At 46.0% G+C, this 23,527-nt stretch overlaps 1 protein-coding gene across 1 annotated transcript in view; it reads right to left on the reverse strand.

Annotated features, from left to right (window-relative positions):
- Positions 1-4,675: 4,675 nt before the first annotated feature.
- Positions 4,676-23,527, reverse strand: part of LOC126529667 (uncharacterized) — a 246,707-nt gene continuing 227,855 nt past the window's right edge. Inside the window, exons 20-21 of the mRNA XM_055069943.2 lie at positions 21,372-21,618; positions 4,676-7,774 (exon numbers count right to left, since the gene is read on the reverse strand). Of these exons, the coding sequence (XP_054925918.1) occupies positions 7,631-7,774; positions 21,372-21,618 (391 nt within the window). The 3' untranslated portion in view covers positions 4,676-7,630. The remainder of the gene's footprint in view (positions 7,775-21,371; positions 21,619-23,527) is intronic.

Here is a 23,527-nt window from a genome sequence, read left to right on the forward strand (position 1 = left end):
AATTATTTATAATACCTTTTCTTTGACGTCGTAGCGGCGCTGCAAGCGCAAGACACTATCTGCAAACGCAAAGCCCTAGCCCTATTCTAAAACACAACTTCTGCACACCCGCAAAGCTCTTTGCGGCCCCAAACTTTTGGCGCCCTATTCTAAAATTCTCTATCATTTAAAGTCTTCCAAGAAACACCCTGTATACGGTATATATGGACCAAGAATACGGTCAATAAATATTGGCGAGTTCAGGGGCCGTATTCTCGGTCAATATATATACATATATACAGGATGTTCAAACGATGACTAATATTTAAAAATCATGATCATGACATGATGGGTCACAACATGATGGGTGATACATGGTAATTAGTTGCTATTTGAAAAAATAACTTTTAAACTTTGTTTCAGCGAGCTTATCATCATAGGGGAATTGAAGCAAATTCTCTGTACAAGCCATATCAATCAAATTTTGGATCTGGAAAAATGCGATTATCCCACATTTCAGTTATCAGAGTGCATGAAACCAAAACTGGGAGGCTGCAGCGAGCGCAATGCCATGGCCCTCGAAATGATGTTCTGCTTACGTCACCCAGTGGTGGTCAACCATCTCTCAACCAACGCGCTGCGACGAGGACCATGGAGTGTTTGAACATATAATGCGCCTTACTTTTCACAGGAATCTCAACGTTCACGCTAGTGCTGCAAGAGCATTTCAACGTTCACGCTAGTGCTGCATTTGTGTGCTGCAAGAGTGCTGTGTGCACAGCATGGCTTGAGTGTACGTGACGCAAAAGCACCACCATTGCGCGCGTGCCGTACCAGAAGGCTCCTTCGAGGAGAACCCATAAGATTTCCTTGGGGCTTCGGTCGAGTGTTCAGTATTTGCTGCACACATCGGTGAGTGTTATACATTGCAAACACATACAGTTTGTCACCGTGTGGTGTATCATGTTGCGAGTGTGATTTTATTGCTCTTTCAGCAACAAAACGTGGGCCGTCTTCAGTACTGTATCAAATTTGTTGAAGGAAGTCGTACTCGTCTAGGGCTAACCAAGGTTTTCTTTTCTTTGCAACTAACGTATCACAATAATGAATCGATTTGGTGCTGTTAACATTGTTTCTCATACTTATGCATTTTGCGTTAGAAGGGTTACATTTCACTTACTATTGCATGTTTAGAAATAATCATACTGCACATGAATTGAGGTGGAGCCTCACTAAACAAAATACCTGCAGTTATGGAACAAATATGTACTAAAATTTCGTTGCAAGACAGTGGGGCAATTTTCTACATTTTTTTTGTTGAAGTGAAGGTGACGTGGGAAAAATGTTAGACTATAATCCCTGGTCCCTCCATTTCTTAATGCAGCGTTGATGACGCTACCTGTACCAGTGCTAGACGATGAGCAAAACGAGAACAAGGTAAAAGCGAGAGCCATCGCTTCGCCAAGCGGACTTGTCTTTTTCAAGGCCATGAAAAAAACAAGTCCACTTGTTGAAACGTTGGCTCCCGCTTTTACCTTGTTCTCATTTTGCTCGTCTTGAATTTCCATCTCCCACCTTCCCCGTGTTTTCTCAGTATCAGTGCTGTCATCTTACCCCATAAGACAATGATAAGTTGATTTTTTGTGAACATTCTTTTATTCAAGTATTATTTAACATTCAAAATGTTTGTGTTTTGACACAATCTGTATGACAAGGCAATATTAGCAATGCACTTATTAACACGATTATTCAAAAAGCTTCATGACTGAAAAAATAGGTTCATGAAAATGCTGCCCTTGATGAACAGCTGCCTTTGCGACATGAAAAACGAGGGCAAAAAAAAAAAAAAGAAAGAAACAGGGCTCACATAGAGAACAACTGCCACATAAAAAAAATCACTGGAATCATTAAATAAGGCATCATCAACAGCAGCAGCGCAAGACAGGGTAATGTAGTGAGTCACCGCTTAGGTTACGTTGTGAAGCAAGATCGTAAAAAACTCCCGTCTATGCAAGAGCGAAAAAAAAATGCACATATTTTGCACTTCTAAGAACAAGTCACTAGTGATTACAACATCAAGGGTGTTAGGGCCAATACCTGCCCGTCTAAAGAGTCCAACCTCCCTGCTGTTCCTTGAAGCAAGAAGTTCACACGAAACACTCCACAACTACAGCCGATTCACAAACAAAGCAGAAGATAATATTAAACTGAGATGGAACAAAGTGCATCTTCAATCCTTCACAAATTAAGGAATGTAAAGAAACTGCTTCCAATTAATTGGCATCTTGACTGAAGTCCTGATGTGGCTTCAATGCTGACAATACACGAAACAATTCCGACTGCCTAGTTAGACCCCAGACTTTCAGTGTAAAGTTGCTTCAGTTGTGCGAGGCCTCACCTTCACAACTTTAAATGTTTAACCTCATCGATACTACAATGACCCATTATGACAATTGGCCCGTGTGTTACTTGTGCATTCAGTTATAGTAGCAGCTTTCTTGTCTGAACAAGTAGTTTATTCTAACTTGCATTTAAGAGAGGTCATCTGTGACAGTCACCATGCCACATTGTACATGGCAGGCTCTTATGAACAGCGGTCAAGATGAGCCGCTCATCTGAAGTATCAAACTAACTACAATGACTGACTGAAATGCTGCCTAACAGCTCTCCCCAAACACACCCACAATGCCTCAGGGACAAAAAAAAAAAAAAATGTCATCAATGTCTCATACCTCAGCTAAAGGTATGGGTTGCTTGGAGTTTACACCTGACAGCAACAGGAATCATTTTCTTGCTCATTGCTGCCTTAAGACCATATTCTGGATTGATCACTCTCAGTGATCTCGCTTAATTTCAGTGCATGCTGATTACCTAATCCAGCAGGCAGAACGCCTGCTGTTTCGATGAGGTATTGCGCTGCACACTTTATCACAAAATGGTGGAAGCATCTCAGAGAAGGATCAATGAAGGATATGCCCAGTGACTGAGTAAGCTTCCCTCATACGTTTTCTCACAGGCAATCTTTCAATTTCAATTGGTTTTCAATTTGGAGATGCAAATTATTTGGTTGAAGGCTGATGAGTCTTCTAGCAAGTGCTTTTGTATGATGCCACTGTAACTGGTGCCTTTTCAATGTCATCAAACGATGAAATGCCAGTCATGCCAAATAAGTATCAGAAACGGTTTAACGTGGCAGTAGGATCAGGTCAACAATGTGTGTGTATGTTGTGGAACATGACTTTGCATGGTCTCAACTAGAGTCCACATCTGGTCTGGCGCGATCACTACATCACAGGATGCAGTCAGTTTCTGGGCAGTATGCACTGCTGGTTTTGAAAGGCAATTCTAACACTATGTTCCTATTGAAAGACTTCATTGGCAGGCACTGCTTTATACACTAATAACATGCAAGTTCTCTCTCTCTCTCTCTCAGATAACAGCTTAGATGAGGCAGTGATGTTCCATACAGGGAAGTTCCCCTTCTTAGAGAGCTCTGTGGCAAATCTTGAGAGAAAATGGAATCTTCACAAGGCTTTTTTCATGCACGCTGGCTGTGCAAACGAAAGACGAGACAAAGAACACGCACAAAGAGGACAGGCGCTGACAGCGATTTCATTTCCTTTTTGATCAATCTAGAATAAGCAGAATCGTATTTCAAAATTTATTTTTTCAACCATGGCCCATATCTGCAGCACGGCTCCATTAAATTGTAAGACACATTAAGAAGCTACTGTAGGGCGTCAACCTCTGGCGATTCATGGGTGAAGTGATGGCCTTTTGAACAAGCATGCAAAATGTCCAGCACAACGCCAACAATGCTGTCCCTTTGCTAAGGCTCGATCGGTTTCGCTACCACATGATATTTATCTATGAACAAAACCCTGGATACTTTTGTTCCTTGAGGGCACGTTATTGTACCCTCATCACACTGGGCTAAAAAAATCTTGTTTAGAACTGGTGCAACACATGACTCAATATACATGCTTTCCCTTAGGATAAATAAGTTACCACTAAAGCCAATAACGGTTCTCGCTAAATAACATGACAATCTAATCGGTGTTCTTTTATTGACTAAGTAAAAGGAAATCTTTCCAGCCTTCGGAATCAATAATAAAATGAATAAATGTGTGAGCACTTCCTCAGTGGCATAGAGAAAAAAAAAAGGTTATATTAATTGAGACTTGGCAGCTGTATAAAAAAATGCACGACTCATTTGTTTAGACATAATTTTCTCCTCTCACTTGCCTCATCCCTTTCCCTCTTGTTTTTGGCATAAACTGTGCTGTCATAATAAATTATCAGTTGAAGTCGGCGCTCGTCCTGTTTATGCGTTTTCCTTGTACACTCTTTCTTTCACAGTTCCAGCATGTACAAAACGTCGAATGACTAAGCTCATATTTCCACGTCAAGCTTTTTTTTCCTTCTTTGAAGAATTACCCGACAACATCTGAGGACCATTAAAGGACCATGGGGAGACGTGAAAACTGTGGAGGGAATCAACCACTCTAATCGAAAGCATTAAAATTTCATAATAAATTTCCTCCATTCTGATAGAAAGTAGAGTGAAGAAAACAATATGGTTCACAGGAGCCAGGCGTGCCTATGGCAGGTTATGACAACTGTCCACTCCTCTTGACAAACTGAAGGTATGCTGGCGGTCCCAGTGTTGTGCTTTTGATGCAACACCTAGGTAAGCTTTCATGCGAAGTGCTTTATTTTTTCAAGAACAGTTCTACCAATCTTAGGGACACCATAGGCACACAGCTAATTAGTTGAACATTCTATCGGAGACTTATGTGCATTGTACATTTCCAAATTTGAGTGCAGTAACTTCAAAATTAAAATGCAATCTGTCTTATATATACTCGAATGCTACTGATGCCAAATGCAGAATATTTTTTACACATTGCCATAATTAACAGTGCAATGTAACGGCAGCGAAATGTTGATAGGCACAACAAGGGCTATGTTTAAATACAGTATCCTTCAAACATTCAAATGCTGCTACGAACACTTCTTCAAAGCCCTGGAGATCGAAAGGTATAGTGGTCCTGACTTTCATGGGTTACTGAGCACAAGATTTGCTAAAGGAGCACTGCTAAGTGTCCCTCTTGTGGCAGTTCCTGTCTCTCATTAGTTGGCTTAGAAACCTTTGGCAAAGACTGCACATATCAAGAAAAAACGTGATGCAGACAGTAAGTAAGCCATACAAATTATGCCTACAATTTAGAAGAACATATCTCACAACCCTGAAGGGGAAAAGCGAGCAAAATAAATCTTTCTGTATACACGAAAAAAATTCGTCATAGCATGGAACACCACTGCTCTAAAGGCACAAGATTCAACTGCACTCCAGGTGGCAGCACCTGCAGATAGGTTGCAGGCACAATACCAGACGTGTCCAGGGGGGCATATGCCCTCGAATAAAAACTTGTCCTCTTGAAAAGCCCAAACTCAAACCTTTTTCAGCAATTGTAACACTTTCCCAGTCAAAGCAAGTCGCACTGCAAGACCAGTAAGAAAATAATTTACACTGGTACTATCTGGTGAAACTGGTGCCACAAATTTGAGAGCTCTGGTTGTTTTGCTCTCTTTCACACAAATGGCATGAATTAAGGCTCTTGTGCACTTCACTGCAACACAGAACAGGCATTAAGAAACAGTTGAATAGGCGATTACAATGTGCACAATGGAATCCAAGCACTTGTACTGTACAAGGACATCACACACAAAAAAATTGCACATAACACGAGCCAATGTTAACGATTCTCTATTTCTAAGGGACTCCTGGAGTCAACACAGAACAATGAAAAGGAATTATAAATTAGGTGAAACCACAAACTCCGAGAAAGTGGACATTGGGAAAATGCCTCTTCAGTGGCATCTGTACAAAGTGGCATAAAATTGACAGCTTGCTTAAGAATAGTAAAAAAAAAAAAAAAAAAAAAAAAAGAAAAAGAAAACAACCCTATAAAAGTAAATGCACAGTGAACACAGGAGAAATGTGGCAGACAAATCACCGACATTGCTTTTTGAAAAATTTACACCTTCCCCTGACTTCGGGACTGCTTCGGCACGATGGCAGAAAAATACAAGCATCACCTTGGAATCACCCAACAAGAAAGATTCCAGACTGGACGGAAATTTCCATCAAGCACAATAAATAGCAGACAAACAGTTCTTATTCGATAATTTTCGATCTTATATGCTGCAATCATTTCATACATATTTTTCATGAAAACCCAAGCTAGCAGCCCTGCAGTGACTACATGCACAGTTTCTAAAATAATTCTGGGCGTCACGTGTAAAAGCAACTTTCCCACTTGCTTTAGGACGAGAAAGAGTTGGCATCAGTATTTACATACTAGGAGAAACACAAACACGCAGAGAGACATGTTGTGAGGACTTTACCTTGTCATATATGTAAAATGTTGGCAAGACGTCCACAAAAAGGCACAGGGTCCTTCTCTTCTGCACAACTACAGTTTCAAGATTGGCTGCCTACTTCTTCACAAGAGTGGAACAAGATGTTTAAGCCAACTGTGCACCACACAGTCAAACGATGATGAACGGCATCTGCAGCTTAGGTGCACATAACGTGGAAACAGAAAATAGAACTTTTCTAGGTAAACTAAGCAGGTATGGTCTGTGAATGCATGCCAGCAGCTGTTGCTTCATTTCTAACTGCTTGAAAAATTTATCAATGTCCCTTACTCGCACGAGTTGTGGCTAAAATGCCCTGTGCCAATTGGCGGGCCTTTTGCTCATCGATCACCAGCGATAAAAACACACAGAACACTTTTCTCACAACATCACCGGCAGGTAGAACCAGCATTGGGCAAAGCCATGTGCACCTGCAGCAGGACGCTTGGGTGGCTTTCTGTCAAATGCACACACTGCTCTGGAATGCGTGTCGTTTCATCAGGGCCACCTACAAACTCCAAAAGGACAGGGTGCACCTAGGAGCAACTCACAATGCAAAAGCTGTTGGACCCTCGAGCTACTGTGCCTTGGGGCTGCTCACGTGAGCGTTTGCCACTGTGAGAACATTCTAAAAAAAATTAGCAGAATGCATTGACAGAGCAGATGCCCACATCGGTCTTGGTGCTGGTATGGCTCATAGTTTTTCTTTTTTTTCTTGAAGCAACTGAATGGTGCCACAGTACCAGGTCTACCATGTGCCGAGGCTGCTTGCTTCCACGGCACATTGCAGAACTGGTTGGCGGAGAGCGTGTAGCTTCCGATGTATAATATCTGCCCGACTCTGTGGAGTGTCTGCCTGGGGGCTGTCTTGATGAGGCGACGATTCACGACGTTGTATGAAATGAACAAAAGGTGTGGATCATCTGCTTGAGATTTATCTCCGTGGATGTACTTGCTCTACGATTCTCGCCACATCGGGACTGTAGGTCGTCTGCTCTCTGCAAGCCGTCTGCCATGGGACTGTCCGCTTCATCAGATGACAATGCGCGCAACATACTTCTTGGGTGGCTTGACTCCACAGCTGTACTTGTTGCGCAACTTTCATTCTGGGATGAGTCAGCATGGGGCAGGGTAGAGGCCAGTTGCATGTTCTTTTCCCCCCGAATGTTGCATGGCAAAGTTCTTATAAACACAAAAAGCACTCCACTTTTGCTCAAGTGAGGGACTGTCACAGATGCCACCTACTGAGGCATGATGGACCTTTCTGCTTCCACTCACGCGGCGTTACGCACACTTCCTCGAAGGCTGAAGTCGATGCCATGGTGCTTGCGCCAAGGAAGGCCATGTGGACACGGTAGGGAGAAGCATGGACCTGCAAGTCAATTACCATGGTTAGTGAGAAATTAAGAAAACCATTTGTCAAAGTTTTCCAACAGTTCTGCCTTCTGCATACTATTCCCCTTTGCATTAGTGCTGTTGTATTCGTAATGAATACTGATTGATAGACTGATTGATTGATTACTCTTTATTTCGTGAGTGTATGTATGACCACATCACAGCAACATAAGCAATAAAGTACATATGCTTAGTGAGAAATATTTTTTTTTAAGACAGTGCAGTAGAGGTTGTTTTTATTTGGCAACACAACGTTAAGTGCAACAAGTATCGACAAATGTGCGATAGTCAATTACTCAAACAATGTTTAATATCTTCATAAACACGCAGCAACTGCAGAAATAAATCAGTCTGTGCTCAAGGCATCAAGACAATAGGAGCTTTGAGAGCGGCACCAGTTTCAAAAAGATATTTCTCCAAACTTGTGGAAAGATGCAGCAGCATACCATGCATCATTTTGCCCTAAAGCCTTCCTTGTGAACTGCTGGGTGAAATAGCAGGGAGCAGACACCAGGATGTTTTGTAAGAGATTTATTTTAGGAAAATATATTGAAACTGGTGCTAGTGGCAATATTTTGACGAGCCTTGAATGTCAACTATTTTTAAAGTTCACAATGGCAATGTGCGCTCTGAAGCAATTAATGAAATAAGGACATTTTTAATTTTGGAAATATAGTGCAACATGAACAATGATAAGAAACAACATGGGATAGTCCTTTGACAAGCAATGTCTTTTCAACTTTTACCCACCAGCATGACTTCTAATCTAGAATTATATACCAGAAAACAGATAATTAGGTTACCATTGATCATCACACAGTGATGTAAACAGCCACCAACAATTCAGTGCCTGAAAAACGACTGTCTCTATGGCACGGTCTTCAATACAACTGAATGTTCACTGAAACAGTTTACCATATTATGCATTCAGTGGCTGCATTCATGTAGTAGCTGCACCCTTAAATTTGTAAAGAAAATAATATATATATATATATATATATATATATATGTTTAAAAATTACCCATGTATTAGCCACATGAATGATTTCAAGAAGGTTGGCAGCGCCATCTACTGCAAGGTGCGAGAACTGCAGAACTCTTATTTTCGAGGTGCCAAAATTATGTGCAGCGCAATTTTCGACATCAAGAATAGCCAAATATAGCCAGTGAAACTGCCGCCTGTTTGTGCTTCTTGTTTTATCTCGTTCACCAATCACACGCAATCCTGAAATTCGAATGTATCGATCCTCTTTGTTTGCTCCTGCGCTTGTGTTTACAAGTTTGCCGTTATTATCGCTTCTGGTCGGGGAAATGTCTGACCAGTACTCAACTCACTTTAAAGGGGCCCTGAAACGCATTTCTAACAAATCATAGAATGGCCTCACTGTTAAAGTACACCGTCCCATGAATCTCGTGCCACAATATGCAAAAAAGAGGTGAGGCGTGCAGACAGGACGCAAGAGGGCAAGTGTTGAGTCTGTGAGTGTTGCGTCCTGTCTGCACGCCTCACCTCTTTCTTGCATAATGAATCCTTACCAACTAGCCCAGCTTTCTGTCGTTCATGCCACAAAAAATTTTTTTTAATCCTTCACCTATAAGTGGAGTTATAGCACCGATACCCGGCTGTCTCTCTCTTTTCTTCTCCACTAGCATGCTGGAAGTTACACAGTGAAGAAGCCAAGAGGGCAAAGCCCTGGCCAAAAGCCGAGTGTCGTGGCAGTGAAAGGGCTTATCGTGGCACCCTGTGGCAGCTGCAGTAGACTATGCTATGCCGCTGACACCTGAGAGGCCACGTGCAGTAGACGCACAGGGCAAAGATGCCATCATTTCCTGTCTTTTTGAGACTGCAGACATATTCAAATGTTCTAACCGAAGGAAGAAGAAGAAGAGGAAGTGGGACTGTAATGCGTGCGGTTCCACAGATGCCTTACCTTAAGCAATCATCTCCTATCCGCTAAATAAACGCAATTCACCGTCACAGACATGGTGGAGGTACTGGGTAAGCCAATACCAAGTGATTCCAGAGGAATGCAGTCCACTAACGACAGCAGCACAACAGCACGAGCTTGGCCACAGCTTCCAACTTGCCAGCCTAGCACCACTACCCCAAAAGATGAGCTTGGATGGAGACTACTAGCAGCCTTCTCCAAGGGCATCTGTGCACCACTACTGGGAGCTGCGGACCTTCACAGGAGAGCCTGGCGATGACGTGGACAAGTGGCTCAACCACTATCAGCAGGTGAGCCAATATAATGGCTGGAATGCTGCTACCCAGTAATCATACGCAGGGTTGTTCCTTGATTTCAACGCATTGGTTTGGTTTGAGAACCACGAAGACATGCTGGCAACTTGGGAATGATCTGTGGAAGTAATTAGGAAGTGCTCTGGAGACCCAGCCACGAGAAGAAATGCACGGAACAGATGTTATCACAGAGGGCTCAGGTTACTGGTGGGACATGCAGAATGTACACTGAAGAGGTACTAAAGTTGTGCAAATCAGCGGACAACCATATATTGGAAGAGGACAAAGTGGACCATATTCTGAAAGGTATCGTTGAGGGCATTTATCGCTTCTTCATGGGGAAGGAGAGTTTGGAGCGTGTAGCTGATGAGATTAAACACTGTAGAACCTTCGACACTCTTCGAGAAATACTTTTAATTTGTTTAGCTGAAATTATGTATAACTGAGAATGTTCTCGAAAACATGAAATCAGCCAATAGTGTTAGTAAACCAACATTTCATGACATTGCATGATGGTATTGCGGATGAGAGAGCAACTGACTGTTCACTACTTTTTACGTGACATTGTAATTCCCTGCTGTGTGCAGTGCAATAATATTTGGCTCACGTGTTCACAGGAGCAGGAATAAGGCTGTCTATGTTCTGTCAGGATTGGGGGCTCAATCCCATCGCTCGTGATCCGTTGTCAAGATTGGAGTCCGGCATGAATTCGAAGGTAGCTGGCCCATGCCGTCGTCCAACTTATCCATGCTGAGGAGGTTGATGAAGGGAAGGACTGCTTCTCATCGAGAACGAGGAATAAGGGTTTATTTACAGTATTTACATGCAGTTCATCAGTCTAGCATGACTGTGAGAGAAAGTACGTCAGTCTAACATGACTGCTTGAGAGAGTGTCTCAGTCTAACATGACTGCTTAAGAAAAGTGTGTCGAGCATCCGCACAACAGCAGTTTTTAAACACTCGGTCCTCCCGCGATACAAGGTGATGCGAACGTTCGTTTAGTCATTGCAAACTAGCCGCCTCTCCGCAGGACGGTTTACACACACACATGCACACACACATGTGTTCACGGTCCGAAACCGACACCACACGAATTTCGTAGAACTCGGAGCCGTTCCGGGTAGCGCGTTATCTTGTGTCTTGGTCGGTGCGTGGGAAGGAGCCTCTGTCGGCGTTCCCGCGGCAACTCCCCTGCCCGTAGGAGATCAGGTCCGCGTTGTCGTGTTGCGCACAAAGCCTGCTTCGTTGAACTTATTCAGTCACAACGCATCCTAGCTGAAGCGACGGAGAGCGGAGGATGCGCATATTGTAGTCTGTTGTCTGTTGTTGCCTAACTGTTGTCTGTTGTCACCGCACCTTGTGTAATCTGATTGCATGCGCAGCGCGAATTCTGTAGTACTTTCCGGAAGGCACGTGGGCACCAGCGATTACTCTAGAACCTCCAATGGCTCATGTATAAAAGCTGACATGCTTGACCCGCAGATCAAATTTTTGCCGATCGCCAACAGTGTTCGCCGCTATTGCTGTACTTTGAGTGTAATTTGTTTTTGTGGGCACAGGTTCACCCAATAAAAAGTTAAGTTATTCACAGTTTTCCTGCTGTGTTTTTCACCGTCGCTACACGACATCTGGTGGAGGTGCTAGTGTGTTCATGTACCAAATGCCCCTGTAAAGCGACGACCCAAGCCCAAACCCCAAGGACAACACTAACGTTGCCAAAGACCAGCGAGCTAGCCGCAGACTGCAAGGACTGCCCCAGGAGCACGGACTTCAGCTTGATACGACCAAGAAGATTGCGGCCAACTCAATCACAATGACAGCCCTAGTGTCACCCGTCGTGCTTCAACATCCCAAGGAGCCATCTACCTTTCGCGGAGCTTCGTCAGACGATCCAAAAGGCTGGCTCAAAACTTTCAAAAGGATGTCAACCTTTAACAATTGGACCTCTGAGGATAAGCTATGCCATGTGTACTTTTCCATGGAAGATGCAGTGAGAACTTGGTTCGAGAATCGGGAATTCACCCTTACAATGTGGGATGCAGTTACTTCCTGAGAACCTTCAAGAGTGTTGTCCAAAAAGAAAGGGCCGTAGTTCTGCTGAAAACCCAAGGGCAACTGCCCAATGAGACCATCACCATCTTCACGGAAGAGATGACCTGTCTCTGTCTTTTCTGGCATGCCAATCCAGAAATGTCTGAAGAGATCTAGATCCGCTTCGTGATGCGAGGCGTAAAGCAAAAACTGATGTGAGGCACAAAACAGCCCACGTCTTACCACTGATGACCATATCACGAAATGGAATTACGAGGCTTCGCCGCCGACAATGCGATTCGAAGATTAAACGATACCACCGGAGCATCCCGCCTCGCTCCAGCATTGTCATTTCTGTTGTTTTTTCTGCTTTTCGATGTCATCGAGAATTCGACAAACACCAATAGCAAAGCATCGCATAATAACTGAAGAGTGCGCTCGACCACTCCGCCAGAGTCCTTACTGAGTTTCGAAGCGAGAATGTGAAGCTATAAGGCAACAAATCGATGAAATGCTGCGTGACGACATCTTCCAGCCATCGAAAAGGCCCATAGGCATCTCCTGTGGTCTTAGTAAAGAAAAAGGATGGAACCCTACATTTCTGCATCGATTATGATCAATTGAACAAGATTACGAAGAAAGACGTATACAGTAAAACCTCGTTATAACAAAGTTAAAGGAGGGGTCATAATAACTTCGTTATAACCATTAGTTAGTTACAGCCACTATCCATTTCTATCCACAATTAGCAAGCAAGAGAGGATGTACTCACCACCAAATCTCACAGTGGCCGGCCACGCGGAAAAAAAAACAGCCGTCGCACGAAAAAAAAAAACAAGCGAAAAAAAGACAGCAAGAAATTCCTACTTTATTCACACCAAATGGCTCATTACTGATCGATCAACAGCACACCAGCTGGCGGCTCACTTCGGAGAAAAAATGCCCTTGATAGATTTTTGCCGTGTCTTCAGGTGAATGATGGCTTTTCAGCTGCAGCCGCTATTCCGAGTCCGTCCTCACCGTCATCGTGAGCGCCAAAGAGGTGGCGCAGCAGGTCTGCCGCATCCAGCGCTTGTTTGGGCGTCGGTACGTCAGGTTCGCCAATATTAGGCTTTGGGCTGTCGTCGACACATTCGTCACTGTTGTCATTAGCCACCCCCCGTCACAATGTGCACATTTTCTGCCTCCATTAGCTCTTCCGTAATCACCGCGTCAGCATCCACATTGACGTACGCGCAGAAGGTGTCGCAGTCGGGCACAACGCTGGCATCAAGGAGAGCGTCCCATGACGCTAGGGCTTGGTCACCCGCGGCACCCTCATTGGCGGCAGCACTGAGATTTTCGCTGTAAGTGCTGCTGCTGACGTCAAATGAGGCATGCCAGAAGCAATTGGCGATTGTGCTTACCGGTGCAGCCATCCAAGCAGCCTGTAGCATCTTGATCGTCATATACAAATCGCTTTGTGAACTCTCGCTTCATGCGCATATTGAGCAGAATCTGGTCGATCACACACTTGTGGTAGCCCGACTTAAAGTTCATGATAACTCATGGGTCGAGGGGTTGCACAATTGCAGTGCAGTTTGGCGGCAAGAAGCATAGCTCTATGTTATTGAGCACATCGGCAGTGTGGTGGGCTGCGCAGTTGGCCAGTACGAGGCATATCTTTTGGTTTAGCTTGCCCAGCTGCTCGTCCCAATTGCGCAGCCATTGTGCAAAAATTTCTCTTGTCATCCAAGCCTTATGGCTGGACACATAACTCACTTGGAGCTTTAGTTTGCCTTTGAAGCATCGTGGTGACACACTTTTGCCGACCACAAGGGGCTGCATCGTTTCCGACCCATCCATGTTGGCACAAAGCAACACGGTTACGCGGACCTTGCTCTGGTTACCGCCCTGGCAGTGTTCACCTTTGAGGGCCAACGTTTTTTGTGGCAGCATCTGGTAGAACAGGGCTGCCTCATCCACGTTGAACAAATCCTTGGCACTGTATTTTTCTAGCAGCTGTCCAACGTTTGTCTCCATTCATGCCACTGCAGCTTTGTGGACGACAGACTGCGCTTCCCCGCTGACAGCCCTGCCGACCATGTTGTGGTGCTCCTTGAAACGCTGCAGCCAGCCGACACTTGCCACAAAATCGTTGTGTCCCATGATGCATGCAAAGTCCCTCACTTTGCGCTGCAACAGTGCCCCACTCGCAGGAGTGCCGCTTACTCTTGGGTCCAAAAACCACTTGAAGACTGCTTTCTCTACAGCTTCAAAAGCAGGGGCTCGCAGCTTCTTTCTGTCGCCTTTTACACCACGTGCGATAGCACTGGTGACAGCTTCTTTGCTTCTCAAAATTGTCTACAGCATGTTCAACGTTATGCCGAAATCTCCAGCCACTTTTTTCTTCTTCACGCCGGACTCGACGGCTTTCAGCATAGCCACCTTCTGCTCGATTGAAATCATTTCGCACTTCCGTTTGCCGTTGCCATCGTCCATCTCCTTTCTGGCGGCGGGAACTCGCACGAACGAACTGATCGAAACACTAATATTGATGTGCACGGAGGCAACGACAAGCAACAACAAAATTGCAGTTGCCACCGCCCCACACACACAGGGGAAGAGCGGGCGGGTCCACCAGTTCCACGGGGAAGGGGAGGCCGGAAGACACGCATGGGAGACGCGAACGTCGCACGCTATAAGACATTGACTTGACGGGTACCAAAATGGTCAGTAAATGCCCGTTGTGGAAAAAAAAAATCCTGACGATTACGTTACTTCCTAATGCGAAATTTGAGCGCAGCTCTTCAGCTGTTTTGGCTTTTCTATATACTGAGGCAAATAATTTGAGCAAGACATGTATGTACAGTTACAACTATAACCTTCACTTCTTCAAGAAACACTCCACTCCCAGTTCTTGACTGTCATGAAGGTAGTTTTGTGGGCAGAGAAATAGATGGATATATGGTAGACTTGCTGCACCAATGCCTGGTTTGGCGTAGTGCACCTCTGGATTCTGGCGACAGCGGTGCTGGGCCTCTGCTCAGGTAGCTCATTTGCTCATTTAGCAGCAGTGGCAGGCAAAGGACTTCCACCGGTTGCGTCGCTCATGCCTCTGAAAGAACCGGCTGAGAATAAACTACTTTATAGGCAGATGGATTATATTATAATATAATCCGTCTGGTGTGGAACATTTCATACCAGCCGCCGCAAACGCGGTGTAGCTTGGCGCAGCTGCCTCCCTTATCGGGAGGTTGCGGGAGACAGCGCGTAGGCGCATAGGAACGTTGCGCGGCAAAGAGATGGCAGCGACTGACTGACGCCGCTGACGGTGCTAGCGAGTCAACTGAGGGTGGCTTTGCGTTTCTGCTTGGGAAGCGCGCACCGTGATCCGTTAATACTGAGCCGGCGCTTCGGCAACCGGAAAACACCACGTGCTCTCACACGGTCGTCGCCACGGAGGAGAGGAGGGGGAAGGGGTACATGCAGTGGCGAACGGCAGCGGCTATGCGTTTCGGCTTGGGCTGCATCACATCATCGAGATCAGCCGACATCGAGGCGGCGCTCTGATTGCCGCCGCACATGGGTGGCATTGGAGGAGGCTCGCCGCGCTGTGCACGACAGATGGCGCCAGGAACGCGCGCAGCTAGAGCAGCGTCCTGGTCCTCACTACGGAGCTGGTTATGGCGAGGCACGACGATGCAGCAAAACACAGGAACGAGCGCCAAAGAGCTGCGCTCTAAAGAAAAGGTTCGTTATACCCACTGTGAGGAAATTTCAGCTTCGTTAAAACGAGGTTCTCAATACCTGGGCGTCTATAGAAATTTCAAGGGGAATCATGATTGCTTCGTTATATCTATTAGTTAGTTATATTCTGTTTCATTATAACGAGGTTTTACTGTACCCCATTCCACGGATAGATGACGCATTGGATCGGCTCTGCAACGCTAAATACCGTATTTACTCGAATCTAACGCGCACCTTCTTTTCGTTAAAACGGGTACAAGAATTTCATGCACGTTAGAATCGAGTACGACCCTAAATTCACATTACCCTATCGCCATTGGCATTTGAAAAATGGCTGCCTCGTACACGCTTCTAGCCTAGCTGGCATAGCTTCCTCCAAGTACGTACCTCCATGTTGTATATGTAACCAGGCGCTGGTGTAACCTAGTCTACCGCCTGTTTTCCCGTTTTCTGTGTTTATTCGATCAGCATGGAAGCGCCGACTGCGAAGACACGCCGAGTCTACCATGATGCCACATTTAAAAGGAAAGTTATCACGTGTGCAGAGACAGATGGAAAACGGGCCGCATCATGGGTGTTTGGAGTTCCCGAAACTTGCGTGCGGGACTTGCGCAAGCAGAGGGAGAATATTTTCACCAGCAAAGCAACAAGGAAGGGTTTCAGTGGACCGAAGCAGGGTCGCCTCGCCGAAATAGAAGAGCTGCTCGCAGAATACGTGCAAGAGCAGCGAGCGGCCTGTGACGACCGATCTGCTCAAAGTACGAGCAACACAGTTAGCCCTACAGAAAGGGTTAATGCGGAGTGACTTCCAAGCGAGCAGGTGCTGGCTATCAAATTTTGTAAAAAGGCTTTTCTCTTCAAAGGCAGACAGAGATATGCCAAAAATTGCCTGAAGAATATGAAGAGAAATTGCAGTTTTCAGTGATACGCTTCGAAGTTGCACCACAGAAATGGCTACCACTTCGGACAGATTGGAAATGCCGATCAGACGCCGCTCTACTTTGACATGCCTGCCACCACGACCGTTGAAAAGAAGGGGTCGAATCAAGTGCGTGTTTTTTCTTCTGGCCACGAAAAAAACTAGAGTAACCGCAATGCTTTGTTGCACTGCGGATGGGCACAAGCTGCCCCCGTATCTTATCTTCAGACGGAAGATGCTCCCGAAAGGAATCGTGTTTCCAAATGGCGTGATTATGCGCGCAAATGAGAAAGGTTGGATGACCACGGACTTGGTCGCTGACTGGAGTGATAATGTGTGGCGGAAGACACCCGGCGGCAGTTTGGGTTTGCGTGGGGTGCTTGTGCTCGACGCATTCAGGTGCCACCTCGACGAGTGCATCAAGGACAAGCTGGCTGCATGCAACACCGACTTTGTCGTGATACCCGGCAACATGACATCGCAGCTCCAGCCGCTCGATGTTTGTCTGAACAAGCCAGTGAAAGATAGAATTCGAGCGCTCTACACTGAATGGCTTGTCAGTGGCTGCCACGAATTCACGCCAGCCAATAAAATGAAGCGTGCCTCTTTGCAGGACTTTGCTGGATGGGTGAAAGATGCATGGTGCATGATCCCGTCTGCCATGGTCAACAAGGCCTTTAAGAAGTGCGGGATTTCGTATGCCATGGACGGCACCGAAGATGAAATGATTTCGTCTGCTGGTAGCGATAAGGAGCTGTCTGATAGTGACGACAAGTGATATCTATTGCCCCACGCGACTCGTACCGGTGCAGTGAAAGTCTTGGCGGCAAGGTATGCCGCTTCCATTTGTATTTTTACTCATCGCAACTTTAGTGTATTAGGAATAAATCTGTTTTTTCCAAATGAGAGAAAATAGTATATCTATACGAAAGCACGAGGTGCACGGTATTGTACTCTATTTTTTGTTTTTCAGTCATGAAAAACTGGTGCACATTACAATCGAGGTTTTCATTTTCTGAAATTTTTTTGTCACAGAAAACGGGTGCGCGTTACAATCGAGGGCGTGTTAGAATTTAGTAAATAAAGTACTTCTATTCGATGGATCTCAAGACCGGTTACTAGCAAATAGAAGTCGACAGGCGGGATCGCGAAAAGACTACCTTCATCACGCCAGACAGCCTCTATGAGTTCAAGGTCATGCCATTCGGACTCTGCTCAGCGCCTGCAACGTTCCAGTGCCTGATGGACACTGTGTTAGCAGGGTTGAAGTGGCAGACCTGCCTCATCTACTTAGGTGACACCTTCGTCAGGAATTTAAACGATCCCCTTAGGCAGCTTGGGACTGTACCAGAGGCCATCAAGTCTTCAGGGCTCACTGAAGCTGGAAAAGGGCCGCTTCGCTTACAATGAACTTCTATTCTCGTGCCACGTCATTAGCAAATCCGGAGTCCATCCTGATCCGCAGAATACATCTGGCATCACTAAATTTACTCAGCCCACCGACAAGAAGGGAGTGTGCAGATTCCTTGGCTTGTGTGCCTATTACAAGCACTTCGTCAAGAACATTTTGTGCATCGCTGAGCCATTAACCTATCTCACGAAATCAGACGTCGATTTAAAGTGGCAAGTGCTGCTAGCCGAAGCCTTCCAAGAACTTGAACAGCGCCTGCAGTCACCACCAGTGCTCGCCCACTTTGACGAAGACGCCAACACCGAAATACATATTGACGCAAGTAGCCAAGCCCTCGGTGCCATCCTAATCCAAAAGAAAGATGGATTTGGCAGGGTTATTGATTACGCTAGCCGGTCGCTGTTGAAAGCGGAAGCCAATTTTTCTACAACGGAAAAAGAATGTTATGCCATCATTTGGGCTACCATGAAATTCTGCCTTTACCTAAACAGCAGGTCTCTGACATTTGTGGGTGACCAACATGCCTTGTGTTGGTTGGCAAATTTAAAGGACCCTTCAGGATGCCTCACACGATGGAGTCTGAGACTCCAGGAATTTGAAATCACTGTCATCTGCAAGTTGGGATGGAAGCACTGTGATGTCGACTGCATATCAGGCACCCCCATTGACCCGCCACCGCAAGACGACGAGGATGATGAAGCCTTCCTAGGAACAATAGGTGCGGAAGACTTCGCTGAACAGCAATGAGCAGACCTGCAGCTAAAGAACCTTGTCGATTATTTGGAAGGCAACACCGACATTGTCCCTAGGGCATTTAGGCGAGGGCTGTCTTTGTTTTCGCCGCAAAACAATCTACTCGTAAAGACCATCTCACCAGTTCGTGCCAACTACCTTCTTGTCCAGAAGTACTGCATGCCCTACATGACGATGAGACCACTGGGCACGTCGGATTCTCCCGGACGCTATCGAGAATAGAGGAGAGGTATTACTGGCCACGCCTGACTGCCGAAATTGCCGATTATGTCAAAACACGCCGAGACTGTCAGCAACGCAAGACAGCGCCGATAAGGCCAGCACGATTACTACAGCCAATCAAGCTTCCTTGCCGACCGTTCCAACAAATTGAGGTGAACTTATTAGGGCTATTTCCGACATCAATATCTGGAAATAAGTGGATCGTCATGGCTATTGACTACCTTACGTGCTATGCCGAAACAAAGCCCTGCCTAAAGGCAATGTGGTCGAAGTGGCGAAATTCTTCGTTGAAAACATCCTGCTGCGATATAGTGCCAGAAGTCCTCATGACCAACAGAGGAACAGCCTTTACAGCATAGCTCTCCCAAGCCATTCTGCAATGCAGTCAAACAAGCCACAGGAGGAATCTGCCTGCCACCCGCAGACGAATGGCCTTACGGAGCGCATCTGAACAAAGACGCTCACCAACATGTTGGCAATATGTGTCGGCATCAAAGTCAAGACATGGCATACCGTCCTTCCATATACAACATTTGCTTATAACATGGCCATGCAAGAAACAACGCAGATCATGCCATTCAAGCTGGTTTACGGTCGCACCAACCCATATATCGTTTGAAAGAGAAGTCTCTAGTCTCAATTTTCCCACTACCACCAGCTCCGTCCGCACATTGGCAGTGAAGAAATTCCACCGCAAAAGGAAGACCCAATGCGTGCTGCAATTGGTTGACAAAGGCACGTGACCCTAAGCTAGTCACGCCATTGGCTAGACTGGTGTCGTCTGCATCACTTTGTGGCCACTGAGCACATGCCGTGCGTGCCAACGAGGTGCTGACAGCGATGCTGACCTTGACTTTGAAGTTCACTATGAAGTAAAAATTTAGAAAAAAAAAAAGGAAGAGGAAGTCGGCGTACAACTTGGAGAAACGACGCCCTGCCGCGCTGCTTCCCGGTGACATCGATAACAGCCCACACTCGCAGTCGAGCGACGCCAATGGTGTGTTAGGCCTAGGCCCCTGAAGGGCTCCTCACAACGGCCGCATTGCATCGACGTTTCGGCACGACACTACTATTTTGCAGCCGGAATTTTTGTGGCGTATTGACAGTGAAGCTCAAAGAAAACTTTAAGCATTAGTGTCAACTCCCGCTCCTGGCCGAAAGTCGGAACTACTAGATCGCGTTGATGAGACTGCCCACACTGCTGCCGGGACAAATGAGCTGGCTAAATCTGCTGAGCATGGGTCTGCTGAAAACTTGCAGCGAGTGCTTAGAAGGCATCACTGCAGTGACACTAGCCAGACAGACTTCAAATATTTTTGGGTGTTCTGTTATAAAAATAAGCTCATTCTTTTTTTTCAAGGTTTCTCAATATCTCACTTTTGGTGTTTTTTAAGCTTGCCAAAGCGCTAGCTCTGTCTTCAGGGCACATAGAACCACAATTTTAACAGCGGCATGTAGCTACATGTGTGTACTGCACAATGCTAGAAGCAGATTTCTGAATTTCGCTTTTGTAAATATTAAAATCTGGCTTCTAATTGGATCACATGATTACCATGTCTGGAGATAGAACTTCGAATTGCTGTAAAATTGGTAATACTGGCAATATAAGAAAAGTAGTCCTACAGCTGTGTTGCTTATACTTTGTAGTATCCAGCCATATGTCTCTATAAACATTCTGGCTGACACTATTCTTACAACTGTTTTGATAAACAATAGGTGATTAATTTTAATTATATCTGGAACCACTCAGTCAATTTAAAAAGTTATTATATTTTTTAAATCAGCGTGAAAAACTGTGTCTGGGTGACAATTTTCATCAAACTTAGTCAAAAAAAAAAAGTTTCTAGACACCTCTTCCCCCCTTAAATGAACAGGAATGATGAACACTGGCTTCAGTAACAGTGTTATAATGTCCTCTAGTAGATAAGTATGACATCCTCATTTGACTTGTCTTTATCAGGAAACCAACATTTCGAAAAGCGAACTTGCATGTCTTTGCCAGGCGTCTGGCAAACACAAGTCACCTTGCTGGACTTGTGAGGGGACTCGCCTTTGTCAGAAGCTTGACAAAGACAATTTGCTCTGTCGAAATGCTGGCTCCCTGACAAAGACAAATTCCCATGTTAGAGGGTTGGCTAACGCTTCCCTTGTTGTACCACTATTGGTCATTCCTTGTTTGTGTTTCATTTGCGCAGTTAAACAATCGGTCATGAATAGCAAACAAGCCCACTTCAACATGCCAGAAGCACTGCAATGAGTGCACCGACCTTAGGCTGCAGCGACTCGGGAGTGAGGGCATCCAGCTCGGTCTGCAGTCGCTGAGGTAATCCCGGCAACAGGGATAGGCCTCCCGACAGGAACACGGAGCGTGCCATTTGTCGGCGCACGTCCAACGAACACTCCTGCAGGGCACGCTGCAGCAGCTTGCCAAGACCTGGGCAGTCAAGACCCCACAGCTCGGGCCGGAACAGTCCCTCTGGACACTGGAATCGCCCCAGGTCCAGCCGTGCCTCCCTGTGAGCGCGCAAACAAAACATACTGCAGGGAACGCAACAACAATGACCACACTCACAAACCATTGTGCTTTAAAGCGGCCCTGAAACACTTTTTATTGAAGACGAGAAACACATTTGAAGTTATATCTATTTCAGAAGTTTGTTGAAGCAAAAAAAAAAGGGGGGGGGGGAAGAAGAAAAGCGGCAGAAGCGGAGTTACATTGGCAATCAGATTGCCTTTGATCCTCTTCGGAGTGCTCTTGCTCAATCTTCAATGCCTTGCACTGCGAAGGCCATGGCGGCGTGGGACGTGCTCACAATGCTCTGCCTACTGAACATCACCGTGGTGTGCAATTCAAATTAGATTCAAATGTGTGTCATACAGTCAAGCCCACATATAACTGACAGATAAAAGATAGAAAGACAAACTTTCATTTAAAACAAACGCGAGCCGTACAGCTGTCAAAATACACATAATTTAAATGGCATAAAATTGCACGTATAACGCATGTCTTAGAGCCCTGCCGATTGGTTACAGCGAACGCATGGCGTAAACCCACCACCGCGAGGCGAAATAACGATGACCTCCGGCCCCTTTGCACGCGTGCTCTGTTTTCCCAAGCCTCCTTGGAGGTGAACTCTCCATTTCGTGCCCCTCTACCCTCTCCCCACCTTCACGCGCTGCCCACGAGTGTCGGCGTGTGGCTTCCAAGAAGTGCTTCCTGGGTGCTCCGATCACGTGAAACAAGCTGCGGTTGTCGGCGTTAAACAATGGCACTGCTATAACAACTGCAAAGGATTGTCACGGGTGGCAAGCGATATGTGAGCTCCATTCAGGCATCGCATTGGTGGCCCCAACAGGGGCCTTTTAAAATTGCGAGAAGGCTGCCGCAGCAGTCTGTCAGCTTGACAAATCCAGAAGAAACGCTGAGGAGAGATCACCACAAGCATCTTGCCATGTACTTCTCACTGGCTTGCACGAGAAAAGACTACGTCCGTCAGCCATGCATGCTTTACGCGAAGCTTGCTGACATCCTTCTCCAAGGCACCCAAGTGCTCCACCTAGTGCAGCGGAAGTTTCCTTGTTAAAACGAAGCCCTGGAGGCACTGAATCATTTGCCGGGCCTCCTGTGAAAACAACATTGAGGCAGCCTATCCTACAGTGTAATCGCTGCCGTCGTCGCTGTCACTATCTGACGCAAGCACTTCGTGATGGTCGTCTCCTCATTGGTTAGAAGCACTTAGTTTCCAAATCTACAGCCATGTGCTTTCTTTTCACCGGCAACGTCGTGTATTGCTGATGATCAGCGGGTGGATGAGCCATGTTCCGTTTCGGCGGCGAGTCAAGCGAGAATGAGAAATTGCATGGCCAGGAACGATTTCGACGCAACCAACAAAGGCGAACGCGAGTGATTAAGCTGTTTGCAGAACTGCGCTGAATGAGGAACCAGTGAGCAACATACGAGCAATCTGCGAGTGGCGCAGTTGACACGGTCTATTGGTGTTTCGGAGGGTGGAGCGGCGTAGAGGTATGGGCGTAGCCCATTCACGTTCGGAGGGGTGGAAAGGCGACGGGAGAGAGCCGCACGGAGATGGCTGAAAAATGAGCATGCGGTGGCTGTTGGAGCAGAGGCCCATCATGCAACGGCTCAAATTTCTTGTTTTCCTTTCAAGGATTTCACATTTCACTACTTTCGGCTCGGACACCCAGCAGCCAGACTTCATCGTTATAACCGATAATGCGGCATCAGGGCACTGTAGTAAGTGGGCTGTTTCACCATGGAAAACATACAAAAGTTGATAGTGCAGTAGCGTCTCATTGTTATAACCGATATATTGTTAAAACCAGTATCATTATAAGTGGGTTCCACTGTATCAGTAGAACATTGCGTGTAAAATTTCCCGACCTCACCCCCACCCACCAAACC

The sequence above is a fragment of the Dermacentor andersoni genome, chromosome 9 (assembly GCF_023375885.2).
Source record: "Dermacentor andersoni chromosome 9, qqDerAnde1_hic_scaffold, whole genome shotgun sequence".
In the NCBI taxonomy this organism is placed as follows: Eukaryota; Metazoa; Arthropoda; class Arachnida; order Ixodida; family Ixodidae; genus Dermacentor; species Dermacentor andersoni.